Source organism: Tenrec ecaudatus, chromosome 10, assembly GCF_050624435.1.
Source record: "Tenrec ecaudatus isolate mTenEca1 chromosome 10, mTenEca1.hap1, whole genome shotgun sequence".
NCBI classification, from domain to species: Eukaryota; Metazoa; Chordata; class Mammalia; order Afrosoricida; family Tenrecidae; genus Tenrec; species Tenrec ecaudatus.
In genome coordinates this window covers 109,329,360-109,345,938 of record NC_134539.1, presented here as the reverse complement: position 1 = coordinate 109,345,938, position 16,579 = coordinate 109,329,360, and the positions used below count along the sequence as shown (strand labels likewise).

At 43.2% G+C, this 16,579-nt stretch overlaps 1 protein-coding gene across 2 annotated transcripts in view; it reads right to left on the bottom strand.

Annotated features, from left to right (window-relative positions):
- The window catches only part of METTL16 (methyltransferase 16, RNA N6-adenosine), a 74,127-nt gene extending 57,857 nt beyond the window's left edge, over positions 1-16,270 (bottom strand). The window contains exons 1-3 of one of the 2 annotated variants that reach the window (XM_075561190.1): positions 16,118-16,255; positions 12,454-12,560; positions 11,353-11,480 (exon numbers count right to left, since the gene is read on the bottom strand). In XM_075561190.1, coding sequence (XP_075417305.1) covers positions 11,353-11,480 — 128 coding nt within the window. In that variant the 5' untranslated portion in view covers positions 12,454-12,560; positions 16,118-16,255. Of the gene's footprint in view, positions 1-11,352; positions 11,481-12,453; positions 12,561-16,117 lie in introns of both variants that reach the window. The other variant, XM_075561189.1, reaches the window with a different exon arrangement.
- Positions 16,271-16,579: the final 309 nt, after the last annotated feature.

The following is a 16,579-nucleotide window of genomic DNA, read 5'->3' as shown; positions in this document are numbered from 1 at the left end:
AGAGACCAGAGAACTAGAAAGGTGAAGCTCACCACACCAGTTATCTCTCCGCCCTTCAGTTAATCCCACATGAGTTTATTAGCCAGGTTGGCACAATAAACCTTAACTATCTCAGTGGGTATAACCTGCTGCCCTTGGGATCAGCAGTCCAAAGCTTAACAACAGCACCATCAGAGATACAAATCAAAACTACAGTGAGATACCTACCATCTCATACTGGTTAACAGAGCAATGACAAAAAAACAAAACAACTGCTAGTAAGGTTGTAAGGGAGCCCTGGTGGCAGAGTGGGTTACAAATTGGGCAGCTAGCCATAAGGTCAGCAGTTCAAACCCACCGGCTGTTCTGAAGGACAAAAATGAGGCTTTCTACTCCTATAACGATTATGTCTCAGAAACCCGCAGGGGCAGTTCTATTCTCTCCTCTAGGGTAAGCTATAAATTGGGATGACAGTGATGAGTAAGGCTGTGGGGAGATTGGAACCCTTATCCACTGCTGGTGGTATTGCCAAATGGTACAATTTGGAAGTTTCTCAAAAAGTTAAAAATAGAAGTATCTTATTTCTAAAATTCTAATCTAGATACATACCCCAGAGATGTACTAGCAGTTCCATGAATAGATACAGGTTCATTATGTTCACACAAACTAAGTATTCAAAGGCAGATTAATACATGGACATTTTGTTTCAGGGAAATAGCAAATAGATTTTATAGAGAATTGTTCTTGTCCACTGAATAAATATTTGTTTAAGGTCTATTACCTGTCGGGCACCTTGATCTATTTAAATGTCTCTATAGCAAATGCATTTGTTGTGCTCTCAGTGACTTTTATCCCTTCTTTTTTTTAACTTACTATTAATCTGCTCAAGTCAATATGCATCTTAAGATCCTTCTCTGGCCTCAAAGAACAAAAAACCGTATCTTTGTGCGCTCACCTCCCCGATTCCATCAGTGAAGACAAATGGGTGCATAAGTAAATGTGAAGAAAGCTAATGGTGCCTGGCTATCAAAAGATATAGCATCTGGGGTCTTAAAGGCTTGAAGGTAAACAAGCGGCCATCTAGCTCAGAAGCAACAATGCCCACATGGAAGAAGCACACCAGCCTGTGTGATAATGAGGTGTCAAAGGGATCAGGTATCATGCATCAAAGAACAAAAAAATTCTATCATTGTGAATGTGGGGGAGTGTGGACTGGAGACCCAAAGCCCATCTGCAGGCAACTGGACATCAACTTAGAGAAGGGTCTCGGGGAGGACAAGCCAGTCAGGGTGCAGTGTAACAACAATGAAACATACAAATTTCCTCTGGTTCCTAAATGCTCCCCCTCCCACTATCATGATCCAAATTCTGCCTTACAAGTCTGGCTAGACCAGAGGATGTACACTGGTACAGATAGGAACTGGAAACACAGGGAATCCAGGACGATGATCCCTTCAGGACCAGTAGTGACAGTGGCGATACCAGAAGGGTCGAGGGAGGGCGGGGTAGAAAGGGAAAACCAATTACAGGGATCTACATATAACCTCCTCCCTGGGGGACGGACAACAGAAAAGTGGGTAAAGGGAGCCATCGGACAGGGCAAGATAGGAAAAAATAATTATTTATAAATTATCAAGGGTTCATAAGGGAGGGGGAACAGGGAGGTTGGGGGAAAATGAGGAGCTGATGTCAGGGGCTTACGTGGAGAGCAAATGTGTTAAGAATGATGAGGGTCACGAATATACAAATGTGCTTTATACAATTAATGTATGTATGAATTGTGATAAGAGTTGTATGAACCCTCAATAAAATGATTTAAGAAAATCCCTCTCTGGTTCCTCAATGTGTGAGGAAGCACGCTGTGATGTGCACACCAGGAAAAGCTCGTTGTGAACTACTCAGCTTTACTTTTACATCTTACACACCAATTTACTACCCTACACCCACTCTGGTCCCACCTACATGCAGTTCTCCACATTCAAGCATTTCATAATATGCTCTTCTCTACATTTGGAATTCTTTCCCCTTTCCTATGCATCCTTCAGTATCCATATCCAAGACTTCACCACCATCATCCCCACCATCACTGCTGTCATCCTCCTGTAGTCAGTGTCCACTAACTGCCTCCAACGAGATATCCCCAAACTGCTACTGGGTGTCATCAAGTCAAGTACAATTCACAGGGACCCTGTAGAACAGAAAACTGTGTCATAGGGTTTGACAGGCTGAAATCTTTATGGGAGCAAATCGCCAGATCTATTCTCGTGTGGTGTGGCTGGGGGTTCAAACTCGTTAGCAGATAAGTATTTAGTGTATCTCTAGGGTTCCTTTAGCTAACCCAGAGACTTCTTAAATCTAATATATCCTGCTAAAAATACCACTTCCCCTACACCACGTCCCTTCAAACTCCCTTGTTCCCTACTGAGCAAAGGGCACTACCATCTAACCTCTTGCCTAAGTTGGAACCCTAGTGTCATACTTGGCTTTTCTGTTCTTAATTTCTACCCTAACCTGCTAATTCTAACTCTTAAATGTTCCTCAAACTCATTCAGTGTTCTCTATCCTGTTTCTAGTTAGGTCATTTCCTACCTACCTCTTGAACGCCTGTCTTAATTATCCCTGTAAGCCATCCATTCTCCAAATTGCCCTAGAATAAATGGGCTTAGAACAATTTTTAGCCTGTCTTCAAACTTTACTTCAAACCCTACTTCAAACTTGAATGAATAAGGACGGTGATGAGTAGCCATGATGAATCAAGAATCCTCCTTATCACAGTCTTAAACTATATCCAAACTCTTTAACGAGCCGTATAATGTGCTGGAAGAACAGTCCTCCTCAAAATCCAATCTCTTGTTCACCACACCCTTGGATACCCACTTTTGTCCTTTTCCCTGCTGGTCACTGATTTGTGCAAACAATGCTTCCTCTACCCAGAATATATTTCCCTTCGTAGCTGATGCCTACTCAAGAAGCCCTCACGATGCAAGGGAGAAACACTCAGCTGCCAACGAAAGGTCATTGGTTCCAACACACCTGACACTCCACAGGAGAAAAAACTGCCCAGCTACTCCCATAAAGATTCAAGTCTAGATGCCTCCTTAAAAAGTCAAAAACAAAAATACCATATAACCCTAGCAATCCCTCTACTGGGTATAAGCTAAAGAAACAAGTCAAAACATAAAGAGATATATGCATACCCATGTCCATCACAGAGCCACTCACAATAATCAAAAGATGGAACCAAGTTAAACACCATCAGTGGAGAAACAAACTGCGGTGCATACATGTAAGCAAAGACTAGGTCATGCAGAATCTACAAATTACCTCATAATATGAGTAAACTTGGAAGACATTATACTGACTGAAATTAGTCCATCACAAAAGGACAAATACTATACGATACCCCTAGAGAAAAACTGATGTGCACTGCACACCTTCACCCAATTAACAAAGAGGTGAAAATAAAACAAAATAAATTTTGCCAGAACTCTATGGAGCACCCTAAGGTCACGGAGAGTCGGAATTGACTCAATAGCACACAATACCTACTCCTTCTTAACAACATAACCAAGATAGCATTTCCCTTTAAAATCATCCTCAAATTCCCGTAGTTGGGATCAGGTCTCCAATCCATGCAATTCCACTGGATGGAATTACCAGTCCACATAGTTACTTCTCTCACTCGTAGTACGTAAGCTCCAAACTTGGCAGACACTCTGTCCTTCTTGGCCGCAGTCTGAATGCAGCAGCTACTCCATGGGACAAAGATACGGCAGTCTGTTCCATACAGATCACAGCTTACACACCCATCGAGATAGTTCTCTTCTGTCCTTAAAGAGTCACTATGAGTCAACATTAATTCAATGGCAAAGGGTGCTGTTTATGTGGCTTCCTAGAACCTATCATAAAGTACTTGTTCAAGAATTACTTTTTAAATAATTAAGTTCAATGGTGTTAAATAAGTAAAGGAACTTTAAAAATAATAAACTGTATTTACTAGAATAAGCATCCACCTATATACCAAGGAACAAAATTTAAGCACAATGATAGGCATTTTATAAACAAAGAGAAAAGCGTGATCATCAAAGGAAGGTGCCAAAGAAAGTTCTTTAGACTAAGCAAATATTAAAACCCCCTTTAAAATCTATTTAAAATTTTACTTTTGCTGTTTTTCTCATATGCTTGATGAAATATTATGATATAGTATAAGTATTCATTTATGAATGGGCCGAGCTCAACTTTCTTACTGACTGTGGTAGACAATTTTTTTTTTAATTTTAACAATTTATTGGGGCTCATACAATTCTTTTCACAGTTCATACATATACATACATCAATTGTATAAAGCACATCTGTACAGTCTTTGCCCTAATCATTTTTTTCTCTTTTCTTCTTTTACATTTTATTAGGGACTCAAACAACTCTTACCACAATCCATACATATACATACATCAATTGTATAAAGCACATCCATACATTCCCTGCCCCAATTGTGGTAGACAATTTAAAAACTTTACGGACCACAGTCCTTGGCCACCTGATCTTCATCTTTGAATAGTGGGGCGTAGTAGAGAATGGAACAAAAGTTAAGAATTATTTCCTAGAAAATGTATTTGTATGAACACACATTAATTGTTCAATGTGATTTAAGGTTTTTTACGACTTCAGGTTAAGAATTCCTGCTGCTGGACTTTCAAGGTACAACATGTGATCTCTATTCAGCAGGAGCAATAGAGGAAGAATCATCAACAGGAGGAAATGGAATCATTGCTAATTACCCCCATGAACAGTCTGTGCCAAGAGGCCAGGCAGAAGATCTGGATGGTACCTGGCATCATTACAGAACTTTTTTTTCTCAGTAGTTTTATTGGCACATAATTCACATATCATATACTTCAATAGCTTCCCAATTCTACCTTATAAATCTGACTAGACCAGAGGATGCACAATGGTACAGACAGGAACTGGAAACAGAGAATCCAGGACAGATGAACACCTCAGGATCAGCGGTGAGAGTGGCGATACCAGGAGGGTGGAGGGAAGGTGGGGTAGAAAGGGGGAACAGATTACAAGGATCTACATATAACTACTGACTGGGGGACAGACAGTGGAGAAGTGGGTAAAGGGAGACGTCAGATGGTGTAAGATATGACAAAATAATAATAATAATAATTTATAAATTATCAAGGGTTCATGGGGAAGCGGGGAGAGGGAGGGAGGGGGAAAAATGAGGAGCTGATACCAAGGGCTCAAGTAGAAAGCAAATGTTTTGAGAATGATGAGGGAAACAAATGTACAAATGTGCTTGACACATGGATGGATTGTGATGAGGTGTCTGTGCCCCCAAGAAAAAAATTTTTAAGTTATACATCCATCACCACAGTTTTAGAACATTTTCTTCTTTCTTGTATTCATTGTTATTAGCTCCCGATTTTCCCCCAACCTCCCCTTGCCATACCCGCAAGAAACCATGAATCCACTTACCATAAATACTTGAGTATAAGCCAACCTGAATAAAAATGTGCTGAAAAACTCAGCTTATACACGAGTATACAGTATTGTCTCTACAGATTTATGCATCCTAAATTCCATATACAGAAAGACATACTCTCCAAAGTTATTAGCTAACAACAGTAACAAAGTAAAACAGAGAAAACCTCAATTGAAAAGTAGAACATATTAAAACTAGAACAAATTCAAAATGGTCACAAGAGATTTAACATAAGGTTTTAAATTTTAACTTAACTGCATATGTGATAATACAACTTTCCAATGCATTCTGCCTGACAGCAAGGCTACAAACATCTCTGCTCTAGGTTACAGGAAATTAACTGGAGGCTTAGTCCACGTGTAGTTCTATTATTGAACACCGTGATCTAAGATTCGACAGCATCATCCTGATCAAAAGTCGGGAACATATGAACCAGGAATTCAAATTCATGTGAAAGCCATAGTTTGTGGACAAATCTCTGAAACTGAAGCCCTTTAACTCAAAATTATCGATAAATCTTCTTTAAATAAAAAACATAGTTTTAATGAATAAAACACATTTGCCTTGGATATTGGGCTCTTTTAAGATATATATGGGATTAAAGTAACAGAAGCAACTAGGAATCTTAAGGGGATAGTGAGTTAATGTTAAGGAAGAATAATTCAGAAAAAGATGGTGAGAATGTTACATATATTAAAGAATGTAATCAAGGTCATTAATCGTACAATGTACTGAATAAAAAATTGCTGAGTTAGTATATGTAATGCAGTATGTTTTCAATAATAAAAATAAAATAATTTTTTTAAGTCCTGTCCTTGAACTTCCATTCCTAACGTCACAGAGACAAGATAAAATTTGCTGCCATCAAACCTGCCCCTCCCCCCAGAGGAATTTATTTCAAAGGATGGCATTGAATCTACAGCTCCAGGAGAGGGAGGAGCTTATCCGAGCACACTGAGCAGATGAAAGGGGGAGGAGAGAGTGGAGCACACCGGGACTATGTGCCCGGTTAGAGCAGCCAGTCCACAGAAAGGACCACATGGCCGGCCCCACTATGAACCATGACGTCCCTCACTGACCCATAGCCCTACAGGGGACAACACTGGAAACACAGTGTGGGAATTGTGCCTGATCTGATCCCGCCACACCCAGGCAAAACACTAAGCGGGTGCAACAGAACAGCAAGGGAACAGAGTGGCGAGGTCCTCAGGGAATGCTAAAGGAGGACTTTGGGGCCAGGGCATGGCGCCCCAACAGACGCGACTGGAAAACCCTCCTGAAGGCCAACATAGTCCTTGAAATAACTGTAAGCTTTACGTTCTTATTGTGTTTTGGTTTTTGTCATTGTTTTGTTGTATATTATTGCTTGGTTTTGCTCTGTCTTGTTTTTGTGTATGTTATTATCTCCGCAGGTCTGTCTAAATAAAGAAAGGCTAGATGAACAATCTGGAGGAGAAAACAATGGGACTGACAAATCCGGGGGACATGGGAGAAGGGGTGGTGGGGGGAAAGGTAGTAGTGTTAATAAACCCAGGGACAAGGGAACAACAAGTGATCCAAATCAGTGGTGAGGAGGTTGTGGGAGGCCTGGTTGGGTGTGATCAAGGGTAATGTAACCAAGAGGAATTGCTGAAACCCAGGTGGGGACTGAGCATGATAGTGGGACAGGAGGAAAGTAAAAGGAAATAAAGGAAAGAGCTGGGAGACAAAGAGCATTTATAGAGGTCTAAATAAAGGGATGCACATATGCAAATATATTTATATATGAGGATGGGGGAAATAGATCTATGTGCATATATTTATAGGTATAGTATTAAGGTAGCAGAAGGACATTGGGCCTCCACTCAAGTACTCCCTCAATGCAAAAATACTTTCTTCTATTAAATTGGCATTCTAGGATACTCACCTTCCCAACACAACCACTGAAGATAAGGAGGGTGAATAAGCAAATGTGGTGAAGAAAGCTGATGGTGTCTGGGTATCAAAAGATATAACATCTGGGGTCTTAAAGGCTTGAAGGTAAAAACAAGTGGTCATCTAGCTCAGAAGCAACAAAGCCCACATGGAAGAAGCAAACCAGCCTGTGTGATCATGAGGTGCCAAAGGGATCAGTTATCAGGCATCAAAGAACAAAAATCGTATCATTGTGTGCTCACCTCCATGATATGATCGCTAAAGACAAATGGGTGCATAAGCAAATGTGGTGAAGAAAGCTGATGGTGCCTGGCTATCAAAAGATTTAGCGTCTGGGGTCTTAAAGGCTTGAAGGTAAACAAGCGGCCATCTAGCTCAGAAGCAACCATGCCCACATGGAAGAAGCACACCAGTCTGTGCGATTACAAGGTGTTGAAGGGATCAGGTATGAGGCATCATCAGAACAAAAATCTTACCATAGAGAATGAGGTGGAGTATGCGGAGTGGAGACCCAAAGTCCATTTGTAGGCCAGTGTATATCCCCTTACAGAAGGGTCTTGGGGCGGAGACGAGCCAGTCAGGGTAGCAACGATGAAAAATACAACTTTCCTCTAGTTCCTAAATGCTTCCTTCACTCCGACTATCATGATCCCAATTCTACCTTGCAAGTCTGACTAGACCAGAGGATTTACACAGGTACAGGTAGGAACTGGAAACACAGGGAATCCAGGGCAGATTATCCCTTCAGGACCATTGGTGTGAGTGGTGATCCTGGGACGGTGGGTTGCAAAGGGGGAACCAATTACAAGGATCTACATGTGACCTCCTCCCTGGGGGACAGACAACAGAAAAGTGGGTGAAGAGAAACATCGGACGGGGAAAGATATGACAAAACAATAATTTGTAAATTATCAAGGGTTCATGAGAGAGGGGGGAGCAGGGAGGGAGGGGAAAAATGAGGCGCTGATGCCAGAGGTTTAGGTGGAGAGCAAATGTTTTGAGAACCATGGGGGTAATGAATGCACAGATGTGCTTTACATAATTGTGTGTATGGATTGTGATAAGAGTTGTATGAGCCTCTAATAAAACGATTAAAATAAATAAATAAAAGATGAAATGCTTCAAAAAAAAATTCACTGCCATCAAGTGAATTCTAACTCATAGCAACCCCAAAGGGCAGAGTAAAACTGCCCTTTGGATTTCCGAGGCGATAAAATCTTTATGGGCATAGAGAACCCCATCTTTCTCCCAGAGTGGCCAGTTGGCTGAAATGCTGACCTTTTGGTTAGCAAACTGCCGCAGCCCTGTGATCCCATTCCTTACCTTCCTCCTCCTATTTAATCCCGTTTCCTCCTCTCCACAGTTAAATCACCACCCCTCTCCCTAGGCAGTCTTAGAGTTTCCAATCCCCCCTATAACTCCCACGGGATTTAGGAATGTAGTTAGGGGTGGTTCCTTCTCACAAATTTAATACAAAACGTTAGCGATTCTCCTCCCACAGTCATGCCTGGCATTTCCTAAAGCACATACATTATTCTATTGAGTTTTAGAAACCAAGATTTTAAATGTACATTTAGCAATATCTTAGTAATGATCAGTAGTATTGTCATCTGTAAGATCACAGTTTCATGCCCTGGTTATGTCCGTACTTCACAGCAACATAAAAACAACCTTTTATCAAAATATCCACTCTACACTCTTACCCACCACCAAGATTTAGAGCACTAGGAGCACAATCATAAGGTCTCTGCAGCTGCTGTGAGATCTCTGGCAAGTAACTGACAATTTGGATGTCAAGAAATTCCCATCCCCCGACCCCCCCTTTAAAGCAGAAAATAAAAGCATTTGGTCCAATTCCATCATTTCCTTGATTTAAAATCTGAGACCCAGAGAAGTGATTTGCCCAAGGTCAAAGATGGTATTCAATGAAATGACTAGGATTAGCATTCAGGTCTTCTGCCAGTCCAGCCTACTGTGTCCCTTCAGATTAACCTAGAATGACAGCATCAAGAACTGGTCTCTCAGCTTGGCCACGTGGAGCAATGCATGAAAAGAGAGAGCTACAGGGCTGGCCTCACCCAGAGGCAATCTGACCTCCTCCCTGGAAATGGATGTGGTGGAGAGCAGCACTGAGCCTACAGGTTGGTGAGGAGCCAGCATGCCACACCACACAGAGGCAGGCCAAGAGGGAGGAAAAGAAAGACAGAGGCGGACTGGACCCCAGGCTGGCACACCAGGCCTGGAGGATGAAGTCCTTGTGGGGAGCTAATGGGACACAGAGGGGGGTGGGCAACTGACAACAGCATGTGCCATGCTGTTCCCTCACTGGAGCAGACTGCGACAGAGGACATTCTGCATTCTGACCCCTTCCCCACAAAGTGGAGCGAACCAAGAAGGGAGCATAGCAGATCAGCAGCTGGAGCAGAGCAGAGCTACCAAGTCCTTGAGGAGCCCCCAAGGGGGCACTCCAAGCAGGGTGGGCCAGCTCCTAGACAGCCATGAAGGCCAGCGAACAGACCCAGGATTTTTGTATATTTCTTCTCTCTTTCTTCTGTTAAAAAAATTTTTTTTCTGATTTACTATTATCAATTTTTTTATCAGTTTGGGCTATGTCATAGTTGGTGTACCTACCTATATAGGATAGACACAGGAGGCATGCCCGAGGAGAGAGCAGCGGAACCAATGGTCCCCAGGAGACCAGGGAGATGAGACCTCGGAGGTGAGGGCAGTGGGAGGGGAACAACTGGGGTATTGGAGTCAATAACAAGGAGATAGGGATCCAAGGGGGAGTGTCAGAGCAACAGCAAACTGGCTAAGAGGAGGTACTAAGAGGCAGAAATAAGGGGAAAGTGACAGTGGGGCAGGAGGAAGGTAAAAGGAAACAGAGGAAGGACCTAGGAAGCAAAGCAATGGAAAGAGGCATAAAAATAGCGGTGTACATATGTAAATACCTTAATCCACAAAAATAGAGGTACTGGCCCATGTACATATATTTATATGGCAATACACTGAGGTAGGGGATGGGCTTTAGCCCTCTGCTCATACCCTCAATACAAGAACACTTGGTTCTAACCAGTTGGCAGTCTGAGATGTTCACCCTCCCAACATGATCGCCGAAGACAAAATGGGTGCATAACCAAATATGAGGAAGACGGATGGTGCCCAGCTATTAAAAGATACAGTGTCTGGATCTTAAAGGCTTGAAGCTACACAAGCCACCACTCAGCAGTGAAACAGCAAGTCCACATGGAAGAAGCATACCACCGGTGCGATCATGAGGAGTCATGGGGACTGGGTTATAGGCATCAGCAGACACATAACAAACAAAAACATATTGCTGAAAATGAGAGGGGCTGGAGCAGAGATCCAAAGCCCATCTGTAGACAGTGAAACAATCTCCCCACAGAGGGGCCACAGGGAAGGGATGAGTCACCAGGGTGCAGTAAAGCATCGATGAAAGACTATATTCCCCTGGTTCCTTGAGGCTTCCTCACTCCCCACTACCCTGACCCCAGTGCTGCTTCTCAATTCAGACTAGACTGGAACATGTACACACGTATAGTTAAGAGATGGAGCTCACGACACACAGAATCCAGGAACAGGAGTGGGAATAGTGATACCAGAAATGTAGGGGGAAGAGGAGAGGAAGGGAAAAAAGGGGAACCAATCGCAATAATCGACACATAACCATACACCCTCTACAGGGGGAAGAACAGAAAACATGGGGGAAGGAAGATAGCAGTCGGTGTGGAAATGAAAACAATAACAATGTATAATCTTTGAGGAGGGGGGTAAGGGGGAGGGAGAGGAGCTGGTACCAAGGGCTCAATATAATCTAATGTCTGGAAAAGAATGAAGGCAACATATGTACAAACATGCCTGATTCAATGAATGAATTGTGGTAAGAGTTGTACAAGCTCCCAATAAATTGATTAAAAAACAAAAAGAACTGGTAATCTGTAACCTACCTCACTCTTCCATTCAGGTTTATCTGGACATGCTGCTTAAAATCTGGGTATTTGGATGCCAGATAGGCGAAATCTGGAGGTTTGTCCTTGTATCTATTTCTTGCATGCATTGATTTACTCAGAGCCATCTTTTAAAAAAAGAAGAAATAGCATATTTAGTCAAAATACATTACTGGGGTAAAGTTGTGGATGTCAAGTCAACAAATCTTTGCCAATGAAGTAAGAAAGGAGAAATTAAGTATGTACAATATAAAATGAGTCATTATTTCTTAAACCAAGAGAAAACGCCCGTAAGAACATCAGAGTAAAGTGAAGTATAATCAACAGCCAAGAATAACATAGGTTGAGGTCAGTTTTTACTGACCTCGCAAGAACTGAATATTTAATACCTTCATCACTAAGGTTTGGAAAAAAGTATCTTCTATTCTAACTTACTTTACAATTTCAGTCTTATTCCTAGGTAGCCAAAACCAAATGAAAACACAACTAATTTTGCTCTCTCTCGCATCCTCACTTCTGAGATGACAAGGAAAAGGCATCATAAGTTGTGTCAAGAAAGTCCCGTGACCATGTACAGCCCGTTCACTGCGCCCACTACGTGCCCAAAGACAAGGTTGTTGAGAAGAGCTTAATAAGAAACACAGTGGAGGCCACTGCCATCAGAGACATTTCTGAGGCAAGTGTCTTTGATGTATATGTGCTTCCCAGGCTACCTGATTATGAGTTGTACCATTCAGAGCAAGGTGGTTAAGAATCGGTCAGGTGGAGCCCAGAAGGAACGAACTCCCCCCGCCCCGATTTACACCTGCAGAAGCTGCCCCACAACTTCCTCCAAACCCTATGTAAAAATTAGAAGCTAAAGAAAACAAACCTCAAAGGAAATAAAATGGAAACTGTTCTTCAAAAAAAAAAAAAGACTATAATTTTTTTCTTTCTTCTACATTCCAAAGAGGAAAAACATTAAAATAATTATTGGGAGAAAAACAAAAAAACTTCTAAACCAAACTTACTTCACTGTCACAGAAAAAAAACAAACACATCGCTAAACCTAACCAAACCAGACCAAATCCACTGTCATCGCGTCAATTCTGGTTCAGTCACCTGATACTGGGTTTCCAAGACTGGTTATTGAAGGGGACAGCCTCATTTTCCTCCTACACGGCAGCTGGTGAGTTCGAGCCACTGACCTTACATCAGCAGCCCAAAGCCTAAATCAGGAAGCAAGTCATTTTTAGAATATTTTAATATAAATCTTTGGATGGCAGATAATTTTTATTTTTTTATATCTATAGATTTTCCAATTGTTTCATAATACGCATAGTATTACATAAACCAGAAACCTAGAAGATAGCCAAGAAATTGCCAGTTCTTTGGATGTTTTCTGTGAAATAACTTTCAGATCTATGTATGCCCATCTCTACCAATCGCCTCTTAGTAAAAGCTTGAGGAATGTCCTGATGGCATAGGGGTTAAAGCGGTCAACTGCTAACCAAAAGGTCAGTGATTCACACCCATGAAAGATCCTAAGGGAGAAAGAGGAGTCAGTGGACTTCCATAAAGATTTACAGCCTTGGAAACCCTATGGAGCAGTTCTAATCTGTTCCCATAGGATCATTATGAAGTAGAACAGACTCACCAGCAACAAGCTACCTAAAAACTACAAGTTTCTTAAGTGTCCCCTGCACCACTCTTGTTCTCGTCATTCGCCTTTCCACTCTGCAGTCAGTGATCCCTTCTACACACAAACTTCATTAGGTTCTCTTCCCACACCCACTGTCTCAAAACCTTATTCTTGGAATAAACACAGAAATCATTAATGCGGGTGCACACAAAACTCTGAATGGTCTGGTCTTGCCTTCAGTTTAAACCAGGCATTCCTTCCACTTCCTTTTCGGGCCACATCTCTCCACTCTGGCTAGTCCTTCCTTTCGTTCTTGCTACAGTGACCTTACACAGATAAACACACCGTCATGTTCTCTCCTCCCTCTTGTCACCTGTTGAATTCCCATGCACTTTCTGGTCACAGATCTAGCATCTCTTCTTCAAGAAGGCATTTCTTCCCTAATTTTCCTAGTATGTCGGAGCCTTATATTATAAATGACTCATACCCACAAGACCCTTTTTCTTTCGCAGTCTCTGTTACAGACACAATTTTACATAGTAATAAATCTGTCAGTATTTGATTTGACTTTTTTTGATAGCTTTCTACACTTTAAATATAACTGATTACAAAAAAATTTAAAAAAATCTTCACCCTAGACCTTTCCTGAGATCCAGATCATATATCCAACCACCTACCAGAATTCTCCACTTAATGTCTCAAAAGTAGCTGGTCTAACATGTCTAAAACAAAAATAATTCTATCCACCCCAAATTCTAATCATCTTCTTCTAATCATCCCCACCTAATTGAGTGGCACTGCCATCTTTCTAGGGACACAAACCAGAAACCTTTAGCACCATCTTCCCTTACCTCACTCCCATTCCAAACACACTACCATGTCCTGGACATTCTATACCTAATTTTTTCTTGACCCTGTCTACATTTTACCACTCACAATTCAACTCTTTAATCAATATCACTATCATCTTTCTTAGATTGCTGTAATGGCAATCTAAGATTCTGAACACACATGAAGTTAAACTATGAGACTGAGAATTACAAGGAACTTTTTGTCCCAGGATCGTGTCCATATAAAACTCTATAAGCAACTCATCGCTTTGCACAGTCCTTCTGAGACCCTTAAGCAGATCACTGAGCCTGGGAAGGAATAAATTAATAAGCCCTTGGTTATTTATTGACTTATTTTTCCCCAGAGCCCTGGTAGGTATCTTTATCAGTCCCTTCAGTTTCAGGTTCTTCTCCTTTGAAGCTCTAAGCAAGTTAGCACATCCCTCCTCCAGCTACAGCTGGTTAGAGTAATTCTAATCCAGCTCTCTGGTTCCATGGATGTCTTGCCAGTATCTCTAAAAGTCATGGCAGTGACAAGGCTTCCTGACCTACTTGTCTCTCAGCAAGAAAAAGAACAGCCGTGAGCCAGGAGCAGGAGCAAGTGAACACCTGCAATGACAATATCTTCCTCAAAGAACTCATCTAATGTCTTTTCCATTCTCTAGAATACTCCTTAAAAGAATGATGAGACTTAGTCCCACATCCTTTGGACACGTTATCTGGAGAAGGACATCATGCATGGTCAAGCTGAGGGTCACCGAAGATCCACAACAAGACAGATCAACACAATCATCCAACAACCAATGTGAAGCAGTGTTTCATTCTGTTGTACCAATGACCCCTAGCTAACAAAAACAATGTATTTGCGAGCCAAGCTCCAAAAGCAGGTAATGGGTCTTTGTCACATAGATTACTTTCCTCATTCCTGGCACCTGCACTGTCATTACCCGCCTCTCTCTGACCTCCTATTTTTCTCTTGCTCACTCCTTCTGCTCTTGGCCACACTCGTTAGCACCCTTGCTGTGTCTTCATCAAGTCTGGCACAATTCTGGTTCTGGACGTTTGCACTTGCTGGTCTCTATGCACAGATGCTAGTCCCTGAAAATACACACAATCAAGGCTACCTGCGTTCTTAGAGTCTTCTGGTCAATCAATCATCACTTTCTCTGAGGTCTTGAGAGAGACCATCGTCTCCCTTCCCAGCTTTAGTTTTCTACCCAGAACTTAACCCATCTGACATTCTACATATTGTACTTTAACTGTCCAGCCCGTAAGTTTAATCAGGGAAAGAGTTCCCGCCTATCCCGTCTTGTTCCTGGAACCTGGCAAAGTAGGCACTCTTTGGACACTGGCTTAGTGTCACTGTTGAGGCTGTCTGGTAAAAGCATCGATACCCTTCCCCCAGACTGAGTTTCCCAGAAACGGGCTAGTTCTGCGAACAGCTGTACCCACTAAAAGCACAGACCACCCATATCACTGTTCCTAGAACCAGTACAACGAGCAGTCATGTACGCCCCACTGAGCAAAACCGCACCTTACGTCAACTCTCCAGAAGCTTCAATGGGGGGGGGGGTATTAAAAAAACCCTCAAGCTCCCCTGTGGCGGCTTCCACAGCTTCACTTTACTGTGGGCTGTTGAACCCGTCCGCTGTCCCCAATAAAGCCTGCTTTTTAATCATTCCTTGGCGAGTATAGTCCGTCTCTTCTCGTTTCACATCACATTCTGAGGCGGCAGTACCCAAGCTGTGGCTCAAAAACGCTCAGCCTTGGGCTGCAGTCGTTTATTCCAGGATATCTGAGTCCAGAAAGCCCAAGTACTGGACCCTTGGCGCTGATGCTTCCAGTTTCTTTGCTCTTTCTCGTATCCATGGTTCGGTCCCCCTGGTTCTTTCAGACCCTTGACCCTCTTCACCTACCATTTCTCTTCTGCACAGATCGTCCCCCCATCTCCGTTTTCCTTCAGCGTCTTCCCTCGTAAATACTACCCTTTGCTCCCCTAGACTCGCCCTTGCACTCAGGCCTTACCCGCCCTCACTTCACCCACTCAGTTTGTCTTCCCGCCTTCTTTTCGCATCTCCCCAAACCTCGTCAACCTCGGTTGGTTTTCCCTTTCAAGCCTAGTCCCTCTTCCATGCGCCAACTCCTCCCACTCACCCTCACCCACACCCCAGCTTCGCGCACACACCTCCCCCGCCCCGCCAGAAGACTCCCCATCTGCAGACACCCCGGACGAGGAGGGACGCGGGTGACCCACACGTTACGCACACTCGCCCCTCGCGTGACCCGCGTGACAAAGATATGTGAAGCGACCCACCTCGGAGACCGACGTTCTGACCAGATCAAGTCCGGCACGGGCCTCGGCAACCCCGCAGCGCTAAGCCGCGCACCACGCGCGGCTCCCAGAAACGCGGACGCTACGCTCCCCGCGCGCCGCCATCTTGCCCCGCCCCCAGCCTGTGATTGGACGAGTTGCTCTCGCGCTACCTGTAGGTCGAGCCGGAAGCGAGGAGAAACTGTCGCGAGACTTGGGGTGTGCGGTTCCCTCTGACAGCGGCAAGGGGCGTGGTGGCGAGCCTGGTCGTCTTGGCTGTCTCTCCAAGGGTGGTGTGAGGACGCGGCCTGAGAGTCATCTAGGGAGCTTGGGAAGAGCTGAAGAGCGGAGAGATTAAGTCAGTTGTTCCTTTACAGCCGGGTGACATCAAGTATGCGTTCTTTCTGTTTCATCACCTTCTGGAGCTGGAAGATCTGTGAATGCCTGTCAGTTCTCTTTCCAACT